The 20,737-nt window shown below is 34.5% G+C and overlaps 1 protein-coding gene across 2 annotated transcripts in view; it reads left to right on the forward strand.

Moving 5' to 3' along the window:
- STAG1 (STAG1 cohesin complex component) overlaps positions 1-20,737 on the forward strand; it is a 459,794-nt gene that overhangs the window by 420,648 nt on the left and 18,409 nt on the right. For both annotated transcript variants that reach the window (XM_007457539.1, XM_007457540.1), the window contains exons 23-26: positions 13,353-13,445; positions 15,458-15,632; positions 17,350-17,489; positions 20,603-20,704. In XM_007457539.1, the coding sequence (XP_007457601.1) occupies positions 13,353-13,445; positions 15,458-15,632; positions 17,350-17,489; positions 20,603-20,704 (510 nt within the window). The remainder of the gene's footprint in view (positions 1-13,352; positions 13,446-15,457; positions 15,633-17,349; positions 17,490-20,602; positions 20,705-20,737) is intronic.

The following is a 20,737-nucleotide window of genomic DNA, read 5'->3' on the forward strand; positions in this document are numbered from 1 at the left end:
GGTAAAAAAAAAAAAAAAAACACTACTAAAAAGAAAATTAGAAACCATGAAGAGAATCAGACTAAAAAAGTATTTTATACATTGGAATTATCTGACTTAAATATAAAACAAATATGTTTCAATTGTTTTATGAAATCAAAGAGTCTTGAATATATGAGTAAAGAGCAAACACTTGATAAAGAACCAAATAAAAATACTATGATGTTTACATATCCTCAGCTTAAGAAAACACAAGCTATTCAACCAGTAAAGAATGTAAATAATACATTTCCATATAGAAACAACTGCTTGATATGGAGCGTTCTTTTCTCGGAGAAAGAATTTCTTTTTGTCCTTTCCTATGAATAATTTTAGGATTTCTTTGCCTTTGGAAGTAATTGGGGTTTTTTTTCTATTTTATTAACAGTTTCAGTCTTGAAAAACAAAAATCAAAGTTAACCTTTTATTGGAAACAAAAAACACTTTAAAACTATATTACATTTTCATATTTTTTAAAATGTTATTTTATATGGTAAGATTAAAGGAGATTGAATATATGTAAGTTAAAATTTGAAAGCAAGAGTTTATGTATTATACACAATTACTTTTATTCTGATTTTTTTCACCTGGTTGACTTTTATATTGTTTTTTTCCACTGACATCATTTTGGTTATCTGAGTTATTTGTATTTTAACTGAATGTTGATAACTACATTTTAGTAAATTTGGAATATACACTAGCCTAAAACTTTAGCATAATTAGTGGTTATTTCCTCCATTTAATTTAAATTTTGTCCTTTTACAACTATGTTCCATAATTAGAGTGAGAATCTCTATTCTTGGACCTACTTCTTTGAATATTTTCTATTTTTTTAATCCTGTTACAGCAGAATTATTTTGAGATTCCTTGCTTTTCTGTTTAATTTTCATCTGATACATTCTCCTAATAAAAATAACTTCCTTTTTGTCATTAATCATTCTACAGATTTTGTTGTTGTCATTGCCACAGTGGCAGTGCAGATTTTGCAGGCAACACTGATTTTCTTCATTCCAGAAAGAATGCCATAGCATCTTTTAGGTGCTTTATTGTTCAGTTGATTTCCATTTGTAGTTTTGTGTGCATTTATATCACATGTGAACTTCTCCTTACTTAGGTGTCTCTCAAGTTGTTTCTTGTCACTTTGAAGTTGTTGATAATTTTTGTAAACCGAAGTATATTTAGTAATCGTGTATCGGTTGCATCTATAGTTTAAAAGTGGTTTTCTCAAAGAGATAATCTTGAAAAACATGAATCTTCAGGATACATGCAAACTTGAAAAATTAATCTTTCATTGCTAATATTCCTCTTTTTAAAATAATTATTTTAATGATTCTTACTTATAATAATCACAAGATCAGGAATTGCCAAACTTTCTAATCCCCTATATGATATAGGAAATCTCTGAAAATGTAAGAGCCACATACATCAGCTTTGTACACATGTAATCTATATTATTAACATCCCACTTGATATCAACTTCCTAAGTATAGTCTCAGCCACATCATTAACTTGTGTAAGTAACCTTTAGGGAAGTCACTTAAATAATTTTAAAATAGATAATTTATATCAAAGCATTTTATCAGTTGTAAAGGGCTTTCCAGGTATTAATAACAAGTGAAAAATCACTTATCTGTGTCTCAGGTTACATTTTATGAAATTTAAAGTTGTATTGGGCCAGTTCTTTCTAGCTCTAGAATTCTGCAGTCTATGCTAAGGTTAATAATAACTGCTATACTGAAGATGTCTGGATAAATATACAAGAATCTTCACAGTGTTTACCTCTGGGAAATAGAAATTCTCTGGGGGCAAGCATACGAAAGAAAGAAATTTACTTTTCCCTTTATACCTTTTGATACTTTTTGAGGGATTGTTTTTGTTGTTGATATTTAAAGTGAATATTAATATCACAAAAATTAATTTTTAAAAACTACTACTACGAAAACTTCTTGATTCTCCATCTTCTAATCATAGGTTTTGGTTTATCACATATAACTCATTGAGTTGTTGGACCTGAATGAATACTAGAAAAGTGCTTAGTATGATCTGTATCTTATTTGGTGTAGCAGCATTCTTCTGTTGTTTGTAAATGTAATATTAGAGCTATAAAGGAATTTGGAAATAACTTGATGAAACCTGTTTGTTTTAGGTAAGGCCTAAAAGGGGACGTTGTTATTTTTACCTTGTTGATATTTTACATTTTGTTAATCGCTTAAAATGCTCTAATTTAATTAAATCTGCTTAATAATCCTATAAAGTAGATGTTATAATCCCATTTTACAGATAAGGAACATTATACTTAACAAAAATTGAGACATCTAAAATCACAGACTTACAGCACAAGTCTTTTGAATCTCAATCCTAGTGTCTTTCTGTTAGTACTCTTTAAAATCTTGTATTATGAAGCTTTTAATACAACTACGTTTAGAGTTTTGTTGGTGGTGTTTTTTTAAAAACAGATTTTCTAAGGACACACTGGTTGACTCCTCACTGAACACAAACTAGCAATATCAGTTATCAGTTAGTTGGGTATCGAAAAATTATGTCACATGGCAGTTTTCTTTCATCATTCTGTATCCCTAAAGGTATTTAAATGAGAAGTTGCTGTGATTTTAAATGGCTGAGTTTGTAATGTCAGTGGCTTAGTTAAAGTATATGGAAGACTTTGCTAATGATGCACCTGAAATTCTCTATCCTTTTTTTCCCTTTAATTTGTTTCCTGAAATTTAAATGTAATACAGCAGACCCTTGGGGTCTATATATTTAACATTTGTAATATTGATTTTGTAGAGACAACTTGAAAGTCTTATTACATGAATTAATTTTGGTTTTTTGTTGTGGAATAATTATGTTAATATAGAATGAGCCATTTATCTAGTGAGGGAGCTGGCCCACCTGACTGCTCTGTTTTTCTCTACTCATTGTTACATTTATAGAAATTCATTTAAATCTCTGAAGAGGTCACTTGCATTTTTAATTAGTAAATTATGCTTATTTGGTTTTGGTGTACAGTATAAGGTAGAATGGTTTTCTTAAATTTGGGCTTTCTTACTTGAGTATGTGTTCATTGTAAAGACTATATACATAAAATAAAATTTCCAAATCTTACCACCTGTGGATAACCACTGTTAATATTTTGGTGTATTTTCTTTTAGTACTTTTTCTTACATATTTTTCAATCTTACTGAGATCATGATGTATTTATAATTTTGTCTCCTCTTCAATTAACATAACATTTTCTTCATTTAGTAAATGTTTATAGATAATATTTTTAATGTATGCATGGTAGTCCCTAGTGTAGCTATACCATAATTTATTTTACCACTCTCCTCTCTTGGATATTTAGGTTGTTTAAACATTTTAACTAATAAAATTAATTTTGTGGTGGACATTCTGGTGCAAAAGCTTGTTCTGTGTTTTGCATTGTTACATCTTATATTCTTAGAAATGGAATTGCTTGATCAAAGATTGTACATACATTTAAGGCTTAATACATATTGCTAAATTACTCTTTAGAGAGTACTTTCTAAAATTTATTTTTCTTCCCTATTGTCATGAACACTGTCATTCAGGGAATTATGAATGGTAGTTATATTTGAAGTTTAAATTCAAATTATAATTTAACTCAACAGTAAACAGTATTCTATAAATTGAGTATATGAGATGACTGTATCAAGAACAGGATTAGATCTTTATTTGAAATGGAAGTGCACTGGGTTTCACCAATGGGTATTTCCTCTGTTCCCCTAATTTCCAGAGTTGAAGCTCTTTGGCAGTCTCACAGGTCATGCTCAGTATACTTTGCTCCGGTGCCCCCTAGTGCTGGTCCTGTAGAAGCAGCCTTCCGTTTCTCTTCTCTGTAGCAGAAAACATCCTTCTTCCTTCAGCTCCTTCTGGACATATACAAAGACATTTAAAGAGCCAGGTAAATAAGAGTTAGGGCTAAACTAATGCCCCTATTGCCTTTTTTGGCCTGGGGATCTAGAATTTATCCTCAATTTTTTTTCCTCCTGGGAGGAGCTGTCCTACTCTCTGTAGTCCTAAATTTGTAGTGCTCTCTGCCTACCCTGCATGTTTCTATTCTAGACAGCAGTGGTGGAAATGGCCTGGGGCAAACATCCCTGCATTCTGGACCCAGGCCTTATCCCTAAGTCTTTAAATTAAAGAAAGTCTACATCTCCCAGAGAGCTACAGGTGAAATTATTATTGAGGAGTATAGCATGTTTACTGTGAAATTTGGTCCTCCGTTACCCTCTTGACTGAAGGTTCTCCTCTGCAAATTTCAACTTGTTTACCTCCAAACAAACTGGGGAAAGGAGAAGTTTAGGGTGAACATGGGACTGGTGGTGGCCAAGCCCCATGAAAAGACATGTTTAACCTTGCTGTGTATAAAAATCTACAGGCTGCTTTCTAGACCTCTTCCTCTCCCCTTCCCAGTCCTTTAGAATAGCAATAAGAATAAGAAAAGAGATAGCTCACTCAGGTCCTTCCCCCAAATTCCTATAGTAACAAAACATAGATAGTACCTCTCCATCTGCAGAGTTAACTGCTTTGAAGGGGAAGGGAATGGGGCCAAGAGTTGGAAATAATAGCTATCCCTCTAGGAATGAATTTTTAGTAGTTTATTTTATAACCATTTTACTTCATTCTTTTCTAGATCTTTTCCCCCTACCTTTTATTTCTTGAGAAGACTATCCTCACTAACTATCGAGTTAATTTTAAGCATTTCTTTTTGATTGGTCCATGACTTCAGAGTCATTCTTTGATAGCTTTGTTTCTATTAATATATCCTATCTCAAGTGCCTGATTGACTGGTCTAGGAAAGTTAGGAGAGAAAGATCCAGGACCTGTTTTATATTCATTTCTTATTCAGCTCTCAGAATGTTCTTTTTTTAAAATCTGGAATACATAAGTAGATGGCTGTTTATACTGAACTCTGAACTTGTCCAAAGTTTTATCCAACTCTTAACATTCTAAAAACCTGTGGAAGTCAGAAGTAAGTATGTTCAACTTAAAAGAGAACTTACAAGTCACGATTCCAACATTCTATTAAGAATTCTATGCTGTGTTTGCAACCCTATTCCTGGGCCTCTACTTTTGGAGCTTTCTATCTGGTAAGGAATACCTTCCCACCCTTTGAAGGACAGCATATGGCTTCCTCAGCTTCCCTAACCTGTCCAGTTGGATGCTGTTTTTACTTACACAGGGACGGTGGTCTTTAAAGTACCACTTTATAAATATTCTTAACTCCTAAGATATTTAATACCTCAGAATCTAAGTAATGAGCCAGGACTGAGACGATATTTTCTAAATAGCAATTATTATAATGTAAAAATGTGTTTTAACTGAGTTGAGGCCTAAAGCAACATTAAGAATATTTAAATGAAACATTAACACTTCCCACTTTTCAGTACAGAGATTGGAGATCTTTCTCCACCAAAATTAATGATAAAAGTTTACTTTCCTGACAGGCCTTTTATTTGAGTAAAAGGAAATAAGTGTTTTAACCTATTTAATATTCCCTGATAAAGTAATGCCTTTTCCTTTCCACAGTAGGTTTTTAATTTTGAAAATTTTTTTTTCCAGTGGTCATTCCGTAATTACTAGGTATTTGTTTAAACGACTTATTGTTGCTCACCTAATTTATATATATAAGAAGCTCCCAGTTTATAAACAGGATATATTTCCAGCATTTTTTGTGTTGGAGCATGGTCTTTGGAGTTAAATCCAAGTTTGAATTTTGACTCCATTTCTTACCACCTATGACAAAGGTATGCAAGTTACTTCACATTTGAACTTCAGTTTCCTAATATGTGATATTAGGAATAGGGTTGTTGGGAAGATTAAAAGAAATGTTTCAGTCAACAATAATTGTTGTTTTGATGGCATTAAATTGCAGTCCTAGTCTGTGCTTTCCTAATCTTCTCCCCTGCCAAAACCAAAAATTAATACTAAATGAACTATTATATAAGGTTACGGGAGCATGTAAACATGCTCAGTATCTACTGTAGGTTTGGAATATAGCATGGTAGATTTTATCCTCCATCTGTATTTTGAAAATCTGGGAATTCAAATCTCTCGCTTTGGTCCTAACAGTCACTACTTTTCCCCTGTTCCTCTGACTCCTCCTTTAGCTTCTTCATCTTTGTACACCACAGAAAAGAGAAATCAGAAGATGTTTTGGAACTACAGTAGGCAGCTTAAGGGTTCCTGGATCATAAGTGGATTAGCCTTTGAGGCAATGGCAGGAGTCAAGCAGGTGGGGATTCAGATCGCCAAGAACAGCAACAACATTGAAAACTAGGTATTACATTTGGGGTTTAAAAATCCAGTAGTTGTTTTACTGTGTATTAACAAGAGTGGCACACTCACTCCTTAGCCTCAAAAGAGAAGCTAGTAGCAGTTATTCATATAAGAAAGCAATTTCAAAGATATTCCATAGGGTTTACCCTACCACAGTGGTGACACCGATGCATCCCAAGTGAATGAATTTAGTTACATGTGTTTCTATCATATTTACTATGATAGAATGACTTAGTTGAGCTGAAAAATAATTAAATGAGCCTCGTTATATGTTAGTAATGATGCTAAGTACAGATAAGCATAACACAGTTTATACCTCCAAAGAGCTTTATAGCCCAATACAGACTGGACAGACTATATAGCCCATGGGCCAAATCTGGCCAGACACCTGTTTTTATAAATAAAGTTCTAATGGAACACGTAATGCTCATTCATTTATGTACTGACTAGGGCTGCTTTCTTGCTGCAGTGGCAGAGTTAAGTAGTTCGAACAGAGACATTATGACCCACAAAGCCTAAAATATTTACTATCTGACCCTTTACACAAAAAGTTTGCCAGTCCCTGGCCTAGTAAGGTAACCCCTTGGTCTTGTTTGTAACTAGTTTAGTTTTGTTTTTTTTTTTTTTTTTTTTTTTTAATACACAATGTATTTATTTATTTATTTATGGCTGTGTTGGGTCTTCATTTCTGTGCATGGGCTTTCTCTAGTTGTGGCAAGTGGGGGTCACTCTTCATCGCGGTGCGCAGGCCTCTCACTATCGCGGCCTCTGTTGCTGCGGAGCACAGGCTCCAGACGCGCAGGCTCAGTAATTGTGGCTCACGGGCCCAGTTGCTCCATGGCATGTGGGATTTTCCCAGACCAGGGCTCGAACCCGTGTCGTCTGCATTGGCAGGCAGATTCTCAACCACTGCGCCACCAGGGAAGCCCCTGTAACTAGTTTAGTTTTGTGCCCCATTTTTATCATGAAAACTGATCACTAAATTCTTAACAGGCTTTATTTTCATAATCTAAGATCTTTGGCGTGATCTAGGTCCTTATTTCACACCTTTATCCTGTTTTATTTCTGCCCATTCTAAAAATGTGTATTTGTCAGATAATGTTGAACTAGTTTTATGTGTTTACTGCTGGTTTTTCCAAGGCTTCAGTTTCTGGCTATGATTATCTTAATGGTATTTCATAGTTGTGGATAAAAGGACAGCTAAATTTAGTTTTCCTCTAGACACATAAAATTGTGATACAAAATGAAAAGAAATCACCCATTTAAAATCTGCATGTTCTGTGTGTTTTGGAATTAAATCCTTATCTTTCCTCACTGAGTATAATCATATGGAGTACTTAGCTCTTAAGGGGCAATCTACATTTAAGATCTTTTTTTTTCTTCCCAAGATATTAGGGTATTTTGAGCCTTTGTACCTTTGAGAAAACTTCTAATATAGCTTATATGGTAAATTCACCATCTTAATTGTGCCAGCCTTATTTGGGAGTCTTCATTGTTGAGATTTTTCTGGTCGGGGTGTATTTTTAAAACATCATCTTAACTCACTAAGAGATATTTCTCTTATTTTTGTCAGTAGATCACTGAAAAACTGAAACTATTTTAGCCCTTTCACATTAGAGCGTACTGGGTTTCAGTCGTCTAATTCTTGGTTTCACTAAATCTATGGGGAAGCAAAAAAAATTTTAGCCAGGCTAGTGAAGCAACTTGCAAAAGGCATACAAAAGAATATAGCCAAGATGTTATAATTTAAATTTCAGTGTAATCTTCTCACCTGACCCATTTGAATTCCTTTCCATAGCTACTTTAGGAAAAAGTGCTCTTAATGCCAAGCTGCTTTCTGAAAATAAGAGAAAATATTATTGGTTTCATCTAGGAAAACACATTTGAAAGGAACATTTAAGCAACAGTCTAGTTGCTTAAAATTGCAGTCTAGATAATTAGCACACCTTGTTCTTGGGTTGTTCTTTTTCAGCGTCTTTTGGGTTGACTGGCATTTTTGTTTATATATAAATGTATTTGACTGACTGGAGTTTCAAATTTCTTACCTCCATAATGCTGCCTGTTTTTTTCAATATGTTAATTTTCCTGCATTATAAAAAGAGTCATTATAGCAAAATGATTAAGAGCACAGACTCTGGAAGCAGACTGCTCTGGTTAATTTACTACTCCACTTACTAACTGTGTCTTTGGGCCTACATTTAACATTTCTGTGCCCGTTTCTTCATATGTAGAATGGGAGTGATAATAGCAATACCCATCACAGTTGAGAGGATTAGTTGAGTTAATATGTCAAAAGCTTAGATTAGTGCCTGGTACACAGTTAAGTGCCAAGTAAACGTTAACTTTATGTAGTGTAAGATGCCAGCATAATGAAGTTTGTAGGAAAATTGTGTTCTGAAATCCAAAAAACCCTAAATTCCATTCCCAGCTGTTCAAAGGAATCTACTGTATGAGATTAGCTAGCTCTGTTAAATAGACAGTATCTGTGCCTATTTACCTAAACCTATTGATTGGTACTTATATTTCTCTCAATGAATTATAACTGATTAAAATTAAGTTAACTTTCTTGAGCATTCAATATTTAGGTTGCATCCAAATCTATGCTAAACTTATTGCTAAAGAAGGCCTTTAGCTTCTCTCAGTATTTCCTTGGTTACTTCCCATTTCCACTTTCTTCTTAAAATGCTACAGTCAGTAGGTTGCTTACTTAGTTGTGATGTTAAATTTACAACTCCTCAGATGAATTGGCACGTAATCATTTTACATAAGACACATTTGCTTTATGATTGACCTTTAAAGGAATCTTTTGCCTCCAACTCCAAATATAGCTGATTCCCTAGACTGCTTCAAACTGCACACTAACCATGAAATTTAAGGGAATAAAGGAGCATTAACACCTCCTAGCATCATTTTTTAATTATTTATTTTGTGATAAAATGAACACATTACATATTTCTCCCTAGGATTGTGGTATCATCTGTATTATGTGTACTTGGATTTCATTCAGCAAATATTTACTAAACATCTGCCCATGTGCCAAGCACTATTCTAGGTACTAGCAGGAACTGAACATTGATCTTTTGCATACTAGGTTTACCAGTTAGCACCTGTATGTTCTCGTTTGAGTGCCTAAATTAATTTAGCGGAATCACAGAATGCAATAGAACCTCAGAGAATACATAGTTCGACCCTCTTGTTTATAGATTTTTAAAATCTGTAATTCTGGGATATAAGATAATTTCTCTAAGGTCCCATAGCTAGTTAGTAGCATGGCCTGCATTTTGTTTTTCTTTCAGTTATTTATTCAACAAATATTCTCAAATCTTTTATGTTGAAAAGGTCAACAAAGATGCCAAAAGACCTCTAGCAGCTGTCCTATTTTTCTCACTCTTTATTGTTTTTGGTTTTTGTTGTTGTTGTTTTTAATAGATCTTTATTGGAGTATAATTGCTTCACAATACTGTGTTAGTTTCTGTTGTACACCAAAATGAATCAGCCATATGCATACATATATCCCCATATCTCCTCCCTCTTGCGTCTCCCTCCTACCCTCCCTATCCCACCCCTCTAGGTCATCACAAAGCACTGAGCTGATCTCCCTGTGCTATGCTGCTGTTTCCCACTAGCTAATTATTTTACATTCGGTAGTGTATTTATGTCGATGCTACTCTCACTTCGCCCCAGCTTCTCCCTCCCACCCTGTGTCCTCAAGTCCATTCTCTATGTCTACATCTTTATTCCTGCCCTGCAACTAGGTTCATCAGTACCATTTTTTAAATTTTTTTTTAGATTCCATATATATGTGTTCACATACAGTATTTGTTTTTCTTTTTCTGACTTACTTCCCTCTGTATGACAGACTCTAGGTCCATCCACCTCACTACAAATAGCTCAATTTCGTTTCTTTTTATGGCTGAGTAATATTCCATTGTATATACGTGCCACATCTTCTTTATCCATTCATCTGTCAGTGGACATACAGGTTGGTTCCATGTCCTGGCTATTGTAAAGAGTGCTGCAATGAACATTGTGGTACATGTCTCTTTTTGAATTATGGTTTTCTCAGGGTATATGCCCAGTAGTGGGGTTGCTGGGTCATATGGTAGTTCTGTTTTTAGTTTTTACAGTCAAACTTTTTTGAAAGAGTTGCCTTCTTTCTTATCTCCTTTCTACCCATTGCAGTTTGACTTTAGCCCTTTTAATTACTTTGAGACTGTCCGACCCAAGGTTACTCACAACCTTGAGTTGCTTTATCCTTGCAATACTTTCTAATCCTTATCTTGTCTTTTGGTAACATTTGTCATCGTTAAACTATTCCATTCTTTTTTCTTTTTTCTTTTTTCTTTTTTTTTTTTTTGGCTGTGTTGGGTCTTCATTGCTGCACACAGGCTTTCTCTAGTTGTGGCGAGTGGGGGCTACTCTTCGTTGCAGTGCGCATGCTTCTCATTGCGGTGGCTTCTCTTGCTGCAGAGCATGGGCTCTAGGCACGCAGGCTTCAGTAGTGGTGGCTCACAGGCTTAGTTGCTCCGCGGCATGTGGGATCTTCCCAGACCAGGGCTCGAACCCATGTCCCCTGCATTGGCAGGTGGATTCTTAACCACTGCACCACCAGGGAAGTCCTTCCATTCATTTTTAAATGTTTTCTTTCCTTACCTCTGGGATGCCATGTTCTGGTTTTGTTCTTAGTTCTCAGACCATTTCTTAGATTTCTTCATATGTTCTTCTTTCTCATCCATCTGTTAAATATCGGTGTTCCCCAGGATACTTTTGTCAGCCCTCTTTATTTACATATTCTCCTTTAACAGTCTCATCTAATTCCATTGCTTCTGCTGCCTGCTAAATACAGAGGACTCCCAAGTCTCTACTCTTGCTCAGATTCTTTACTGTGGACTTTGAATTCATCCAACTGCCTACTAGACGTTTCTAGTAGCATATCTTTCAGGGATCGCAGATCATCATCTCTAAAGCCCAACTTGTTACCTTAGCATTTGTTCCTGTGTTAACTATCTTGGTGCCTTATACCGTAAGCTAGAAATTTAGGCGTAACATCAACATCCCCTGTTCTGATTAGTTCCTAAATTCTATCAATCCTGCTGCTTTAATTTCTCTTCAATCTATTTACATCTTTTCTGCCAACATTTCATTTTCAGGCCCTCATTTTAGATTATTCCCATGGCTTTTGTTAATATGTGATGAACTGTAGAATAATGATTAGAAGCATGGGCTTTAGAGTCAGATAACCCTAGGTATGGATCCTTACTCTATCGCTTAGAATCTATATGTGCTCTGAACTTCAGTTTCTCATCTGTAAAATAGGCGTATTAACCACTTACTTCATAGAGTGGTTGTGAGACTTAAATTTATTCCCCTTAGAACACAGTATTTGGCACATAATAAGCCCTCAACAGAAGATTGTATTTACTGTTAACTAGCTTCCCTATTTTATATCATTCTCCCTTCTGCTTAGAATATGATTCTTTAACATACATTATTAGCAACTTCATGATAAAAATCCTATTCATTAGTTCCTTTATTGCCGACAGGATAATAGCCAAATAACTTAGCATGGCATTTTAAGTACTTTCCATTTAAATGGAAAATGGGTCCTCTTTTTCTCTTCAGTTTTCTCTCACCACTCTTCTCCCTGTTTGTGCCTCAACTGCAGTAAATTAGCAGTCTCTCAAAAGCACCTCTGGGCTTTTGAACATTCTGTGCCCTCTGGAACACCTTTCCATATAGGTAGATAATTTTCAGTTGTTCAGAACTCAGCTTACATGTAGTCTTCTTTGGGAACCCTTCTGTGACTACTTTTGACTCTGGGTTAGGCTTTCCAACATAGCACTCCTTACATTCTGTTGCAGTTGCGTGTTCTCTTGTCTATTTCCCCTACTGCTTTGTGAGTCTTTGAAATTAAAGGTCAAGGAATGTTGAGGTTTGGTTGTTGGATGTTCATCTGCAGGAACATTAAAGGTCCTGGAGGCAGTGTCCTTTCTATTACTCTGCACAAGATGATCTTATTCCTTCTTCTGAATATTGCACTCATTTTAGCAAAAGGAAATATGTATAATTTTTAAAGTATCATTATTTGGGATGTGAAGATCCCAAAAAGGAATAAGTACGCTCATCTGTACAAAATAGAGTAGTTTAAAGAATTTTAGTTTCACAGAGTACTTTTTAAAAGTGATTTCTACATCAGCCTATGTTCATTTAATTACTCTTCATTACTATTTTAAATATTAATATCAGACAGTCCTGGTTTCAAACACTTGCTAATAATAACTACTTCTTCTAATCAATATAAATATGAAATTATGTAACAGCCCTCATACCAGTGCCTGGCACATTATAGGTACTTGATAAATTTAAATTTCCTTTTATACTTTTCAGATGTTTCATTTTGAATATTATATAGCCATCTGATTAAATCCTATTCACCCATCCAATATTAGATTAAAGGCCATCTTTCTATGAACCTGCCTCCAACTCAGCTCTTTCTGCTACAGTTAGAGTTAACACCAAAAAATTAAACACTTAATTACTCTCTAATTGGTCTAACTCCCTGCTAAGATGTTAACTCTTTGAGAACATGGACACTATCTTAAAGTTATCTTTTCCCCTTGACATTTTGCAGAGTCCTGAGAATATGGGAGTACATGTTTATTGCTTAATTGATTTTTTTCAGTATGCTGCTGCACTCTCTCACTTCACTACCAGCTAGTATTTGCTATAGGAATGACTAAAAATTTTAATATCAGCCTGAGTAAACCATATTGATAAAGGAAAATATGTTGGAGGAAATCATACTGAGCATTCCAAAGCTAAATAGAACTGAGTATTCAGGATTATCCGTTTCGCTGACCCTTCCATTAAGATAACTAGGAAATAACTACATGATTTGGTTCCCAACAATATATTTGGTTTTATGAATTTCCTTAACAATAAACTCGTTTGGCTATTTTCCATTTATTATTTCTTCTGGATCAGTTTTCTAGGATATTGTAATTCATGCTTGTAAATTTGAATGTGTCTTACAGGAGGATTTGTTGGTATTGAGGAAAACAGTGAAATCCTTTTTGGCTGTTTGCCAACAGTGCCTATCTAATGTTAATACTCCAGTGAAGGAACAGGTAAGAAATTGTCAGTTAAGAGCTCTCAATAAAAATAACTCAAATGAGTTACTGAAGAACAGTAAAAAGATGTAAATTTTTTTAAGAAGATGTAATTTTTTATGACAGTTCTTAGCATGCAGGTTTATCCCTAACATTTATGGCACCTGGGACAAGAATATAGATGTCTGAATATTTAAGTTATAAAGTAAGCTAACCTGTTACATGTCTTTTTACCTTGACAAGTATACTGTCATAATGGCCTGGAAGGCCAGGTTCAGATTTAGAATTTTTGATTCCTTACCAGAACTTGGAGGGTTGGGGAGCTGGCATAGGGTCTACCTTCTCTTCTCACCTTCAGCTCTTTCCCACACCAGGTAGAACTCCTCACACATGCATATGAACAATTCAGCCCACGTATCCAAACTATCAACATCACTTCTTCAAACAGCTGCTCCTTGATTACCCTGGGGCCTAGGAGTACACACTGGGGATACAGTGTGTCTAGGAAAGATGCCTGTGCACCCCCTGGTAGCAGAATCAGGTCTGTGAGGGCAAGGAATTCCTGAATCCCTGTACCTGGGCAGTGATGTAAAGTAGAGGTGCAGGTGGGCATATCCCATTGGTCTAACAGACTCCTCACCCCTTGGGAAAGGTCGTAGACCAAAGCGGGTCAAAGTGGAGCCCAAGGCAATACCATTTTCACAAAGTGATTTTGTAATCTATTTAATTATACTGTTCTATTAGGAAATACTTTTATATAAAACAGATGTACCTTTTCCATATCGTTTTTTATTATGATGTTGGGCTAGAAAATGAGTCTATATCTAAAAAGAGTACAGCAGTACTTACCCTTTGCTATCTCTTCTTACAAATAGGTTATCCAGGTCTCTTCTTTATTGAGTTATCAGCATCTAACGTAAATGGGAACAGAAATGGTCTTTCCTAAACCTTATTCTCTAAACCTTCTGAACTCAACCGGTGCTGTCTAAAAAGTACCTAGCTCAGGACATTTAAGCCAAAAATTCAGTGTTTCTGCATCCTCACTGTTTGGTGACATGCAAAAGTATGGCCTCAGTTAAAAATATATTTTTTCCTGGATTCCTTTCATGTTCTCCTGTTTTCAAGTGACTCAAATAATGTATTTCATTGTTGTGTACTTAGAGCATGAACTGCCATGAGTCTTGCTGGAGGTAAACAGCCAAGTATACAGCCATCTCCAGATACATTCCAAAATTATGTTTTCCCATAGAAGTCAATTTTTAGAAGGGGGTGAGTGGATTGTTTTGAGATATCAGAGCCCTCAGTTATTCCATAACAAAATCTTTCAGTTTCAATAAACTGATGATACAAGTTTATTTTGAACCATCCATTAAATAGGATAAATTTGGCAACATAACTATGATACTTTCTCTATGGGGAAATATACTGAAAGTTTCTTTATGTGATTACATTTGTTGGGAAGCTTTCAGACACTGGTTTTTATGTGAATGACCTTGAATTCAATTTTAACCTACTGTTAAAAATTTTGTTTTACAATAGATTTTTTAAAGAAGAATCCAAAATAGGAGCTTACACATTTAAAAGTACTACATTGTAATTTGTTGAATTATACAGTTTGTCTTAAGATTTATGCTTATTATTTGATTATGCAGTATAAGATTTATTTGTAACATCTGTCATTAATTTATTATATCAATTTTGTATTTCCAGAGTTGAGTTTAACTCATTTTTTATAATTTCAAGTCAAAAATCTCTTAATCAACTGTTTTGAGTTAATACAGCCAAGTAAAAGAAACAGGTTATATTTAGGGGGGGTGGAGAGTCTTAAGTATGACTAGTATGTAATGAGACAAAATAATTTTATTCAATTTGGAAATTAAAATTAAGTAGCTGCAATTTGAATACTCAGAATTTCTATTCTGGTACTGTTATTGAGCTGTATTTAATTTAGTATATTTTCATTAACATTGATTTGTAGTTACAGCTATATTTGTACAATATTTTACTGATGAACTTCCTTTGCATTCCAGGCTTTCATGTTACTCTGTGATCTATTGATGATTTTCAGCCACCAATTAATGACAGGTGGAAGGGAGGGCCTTCAGCCTTTGGTGTTTAATCCAGATACTGGACTTCAGTCTGAACTCCTCAGTTTTGTGATGGATCATGTTTTCATTGACCAAGATGAGGAGAACCAGAGCATGGGTATTTGTAGCTATCATTTTGTCAATATTGATCTTGTTTTACCAACCCCAAAAGATATGAGAAAAAATTTCAAATTCATTCCTAAAAAATACTACAATTTCTCTCTTTAAAAAAAAAGTTAATACATTCATGTAGTTAAGAAACCAACAAGAATAAAAATATACACAGTGAGGTGTCCCTGCTTTAACTTTAACATAGTACCTTAAAGATCTTTCCCCATCACTACATAGAGAGCTTCCTTATTCTAATAGCTCCATAGTATTTTATTATTTAAATATAGCATAATTTATATTATTCATCTCATATTGATACTTGGCTAGTTTCCAATCTTCTTCTATTATAATCTATCCTATAATGAATAATTGTGTACATTTGTCATTTCCCATATGTGTAAAATGTATATTTAGGATAGATGCTTTTTTTCCTAATTGAACTGCTTCCAGGTTCACAATTTTTCTAAAGGAAAACATCTGAGTTCCTTTCTGCTTCTGAGTAGTGATCATATATTATTTAAATTAACAAAATGTGACTTTAAGATACTAAGTGCTAAAAGAATGTTATCAAACCTCACCAGTCAAAATTGTGCTGAGCCTGCAGAATGAAAACTTAGTAAAATTAGACTGAATATAAATAATTATAAATAAATATTATATAGGTTATTTGTGAAATAGATAACCTCTAAGATCTGTGGCATATCGGATCCACAGATCTACCTGGTGCTATTAGAATGCTCTTTATTTAATAGAACATTTTAGAAAATACTGGGCTGTGAACAAAGGATCTTTATTTTGAGCTCATATTAATCTCAGGAGATAAAATTTACCTTCTACTCATCTTAAGCAAAAAGATTTCCAACTTCTCAAAGCATTGATGCTTCACAGCAGGACCAGTTCATAGAAAGGGAAGAGAGAAGTTGAGAGTAAGTTTTTTTATGAATATATACACGCAAAGAAGGGAAGGAAGAACACGGTCCCTAAATAAGGGCACGCCAAAACATGAGAGGGTCAGTACAGAGCCTGAAACAAATGTGTTAACTTTTATTGTCTATGGCCTTGTGGAGAAATTTTTCTTGGGATTAGACATAGATAAGCCAATAGGGCCTGAGAATCTAAAAATTGAGGAATAAAGACTACTTGTTTGAAAGCATTTGGTAAGGTTTTGTTTAAAAAAATGCATATGTACATTAACATAGTTTGCAAAATATACTTTCTCAGCTTACAGTGTAACCATGTTTAGGACAAGAACTGAAAACTAACTCCTCCATATAATTTCCATTACTCCCCATATATTTTTCTAAAAGAAAACTTCTTCCCTGTGTCTTAAAACTTTCTAGAAATTTCTTCTCTGTAGAAATACATTAGCACATAAGGAATATTCAGATAAGAGAAGACAGCATTTTAAAGGTAAACAGAACAACAGTATTATTATGACAAAAGTATCAGAAAAAAAATCTATATGGTTTGTTTACCTTACTCAATCTTTGCTATGACAGTCTCCTAGAAGACAGAAACCTTAGTGCCTACTAAGTGTTTAATAAATGTTTAACTACATATAGCACCCTAAAATAATCAGTATAACAACAGTTTTTATCCCATCTAAAACTGAATTGTACCTATTTGTAAAGTTATAAGCTGGTTTTTTATTATGCAGATTGTCTACATTGTTTTACCTTGGATAAAGGGCCAAAGTTCATAAGTAATTTATTTTCTGTGGTTAGAGGGTGATGAAGAAGATGAAGCTAATAAAATTGAGGCCTTACATAAGAGAAGGAATCTACTTGCTGCCTTCAGCAAACTTATCATCTACGATATTGTTGACATGCACGCAGCTGCAGACATCTTTAAACACTACATGAAGGTATAGTTTTACAGTCTTTTTTTAAACGGGTAAAAAGATATTTATTTATTAAGATAGTAGTTTCATATTCTTATTTTTCTCCTTCCACTTTAGTGGCAGAGAAATTTGCAATTAAAAATGAAAGAATGATGAATAAGCTAAAATTGACACCTCTTACCTAAATATTATTGATGATTTTCTGACATATTTAAAATTCCTCTCTTTTATATATGAGCTTTTTATCATTCTATATTATTATATCGGTTCCATAAAGTAGGAGTTGCTTACATTTATATGAAAGAATGCCTTTTTATTTGCATGAGGCCATGGACTCTTATGGAAGAAAGCTAACTCTCTTCCCTATGAAATCTCTTCAGATATATTTATAAGTATGCCTACTACTGTGTTGCCAGGCACTCAAGTTACAAAGATTTTTAAATTCCTGCTCCAAAGTGGTCTAAAGCTGGAAATAGTCAAGTAATTAGACAATTGCATTTATACAGTATAACAGAGGTACGTATAGGGGTTCCTGGAAATATATAAAACAGATACCCCACTCTTAAGAAATATGAGGGTTAATGAAAACTGCTTAGAAGTGCCTTCTGAACTAAGTGTGAGACGATAAGCATAAATTAGCCAGTCAAGCAAAAAAGCAGTGGGAGGACTTTTAGGCAGATTGGACTTCGTGTACAAAGCAAAGGAAATGAATTATTTGGGGAAAATGCAAGTAATTTGATATAGCAGCATAGATTGCTTATGAGAATGGAGCCAGAGGTAAGATTTAAAGAAACTGACAGGGTAGACCTTACATGCTGTGTGAGAACTTGGGATTTTTTTCCTGAGGGAGGTAAAGAGATGTCGAAAGGTTTTATACCATTCTTTATATGACAGGATTTTGATAGGTAGTTGCCTTCCTGGCTGCTCTCCTTTCCAGAAGCTACATTTTGTTTCTGAACCACAATAAAAGCAGTGCCCAAAAATCTTTGATATAGCCTAACAGGCATACTTCTCAGTTTATGTATTTTGGCCTTGTTCTTATGTCAGAGACAGCATTTTATTTTGCCCATGTTCAGAATATTGTGTATTCCATTGATTCACATGTTTATGTCCAATTCTAGTTATGACATATTAACTAAGTCATCATATTTTTGCTAAACAACTGCAGTGTGATGAGCACTGTGTTAGTAGCCAGGGATTTAAATAAGACATGATTTCTGCACTAAGGAGGTTACAGATTAACAGAGAAACTGAAATGTAAACATAATATAACATGCTAATAATGAATAGCTGCCTGTGTTCTATGCCATTTATATTTGAGACACTGTTCTAAAGCTTTTACATTATCTTTGTTGATTACAGTAACTGTGAGTTAGGAAATAATATCATCATTTACAGATAAGGGAATTAAGGCTCAGAGAGGTTAAATAACTTTCGAAGATCCACACAACTTTTTTTTATTATTTATTTATTTACTTACTTACAGACTGCGTCGGGTCTTAGTTGCAGCATGCAGGATCTTTCGTTGCAGCACGTGGGTTCTTCACTGCAGTGCGTGGGCTTCTCTCTAGTTGTGGCACGCAGGCTCCAGAGTGCACTGGCTCAGTGGTTGCAGCGCAAGGGCTCCAGAGCGCATGGGCTCTGCAGTTGCGGCACTCAGACTCTCTACTTGTGGTGCATGGGCTCAGTAGTTGCAGTGCGCGGGCTTAGTTGTCCCGCGGCATGTGGGATCTTAGTTCCCTGACCAGGGATCGAACTGGTGTCCCTTGCATTGCAAGACCAGTTTTAACCACTGGACCACCAGGGAAGTCCCCACACAACTATTAAAGTAGCAAAAACTGGCATTCGATTTTAGGTTTGCCTAGCTTCAAAGCTTAGCTCTTTCCACTAAACCATAAAGCCTCATCATGATTACTGTAGAGATAGATGTATAAATTACAAAGCAAGCACAAATAGAGACTTAAGTGAGCAACCAGACAAGGCTTCCAAAAGTAATGTCGAAACGGGGTTTGGTTAGATGAATATGAGCTTAATATGGTTTTCCTTGTCATCCCTTAGCAATACTGTCTTGGTTTCAAGAAATAAGCTTTATCATCCTTAGCAATTTTTACACTCCTCTGTTCTTTCTAGGCTTTAATCTTTTTGTGAATATTTTAATAGTTGTTTGCTATTCTTTATTGTACATCCTTGTCCATTTGGCTTTTTGCCTCATTTCTCTATGTGATCATTAAAAATATGAATTTATTGTTGATCTACCTGTCGAACCACTTTAGTGTTCTCATATATCTTTCTCTTTTTATCTGCATTGAGGTAATTTTTAATTGCACTGAAAGGATGATTCTTCTGAGACATTTCCCCTTTTTTTTGCTTTCCTTTTTTTTTGCACTTCACATCATGGAAGTATACCCATCTTCTTGAAGATTATAAAAATCCAGTTGTCAAGCTAATATACTCACTTCTTTACATAGGTTATAGGTTTTATGCTCTAGCTTGGAAGTAACATCCAGATTTAATGGTCTCAAAGTTTTTCCTAATTATTTACTGACAAGGAAAACTCTTTAAATCCTGTGTCCAAAAATTGAATTATAGAGAAATTAGTTGAATTTTTCTTAATCATTGTGGAAGAAATCAGTGTTTCTATTTTTTATAATGGTAAAATATAGACGTGTTATGGGGGATAATGAGTGCATAAAAGTATTCAGTGAAAACTTAAATCTGTTACTGTAATCTGCCCTTCCCCTTATTTAGGCCTACTCCCCAGAAGTAAGCAAGCAATTTTAACTGTTTTGATTTTAGCTCTTTAAGATGTTTCTGTCAGAGTTCTGTTTCTTGATTTGTCACCTTTTAAATCTATTGAATCCATGTTGTAAAGAATGAGGAATTTTGCTCACCTATATCACTTCTTCTCCTCTTGGAATTACCCATTTTTTAGTTTTATTATTATTAGTTATTTCATAATTTTAAATATCAAATGTGTATTCCTTTAACTTTAGACAATATATTTTAACTCTCATTAGGTTTTTAAGATGAAAAATTAAACACCTCTGTACTCACCTTTCCATTTCTTTCATCAGTCTATTCTTTGTCTCATTAAATATCAACAGTTTTAAAGCTATGTTTTTTTCTTTTTCTCACAGTATTACAATGACTATGGTGATATTATTAAGGAAACACTGAGTAAAACCAGGCAGATTGATAAAATTCAGTGTGCCAAGACCCTCATTCTCAGTTTACAGCAGGTAAGAAATTTGAAGGGAAAGACATGAAGAGTA

Source organism: Lipotes vexillifer, unplaced genomic scaffold, assembly GCF_000442215.2.
Source record: "Lipotes vexillifer unplaced genomic scaffold, Lipotes_vexillifer_v1.1 scaffold86, whole genome shotgun sequence".
Taxonomy (NCBI): Eukaryota; Metazoa; Chordata; class Mammalia; order Artiodactyla; family Lipotidae; genus Lipotes; species Lipotes vexillifer.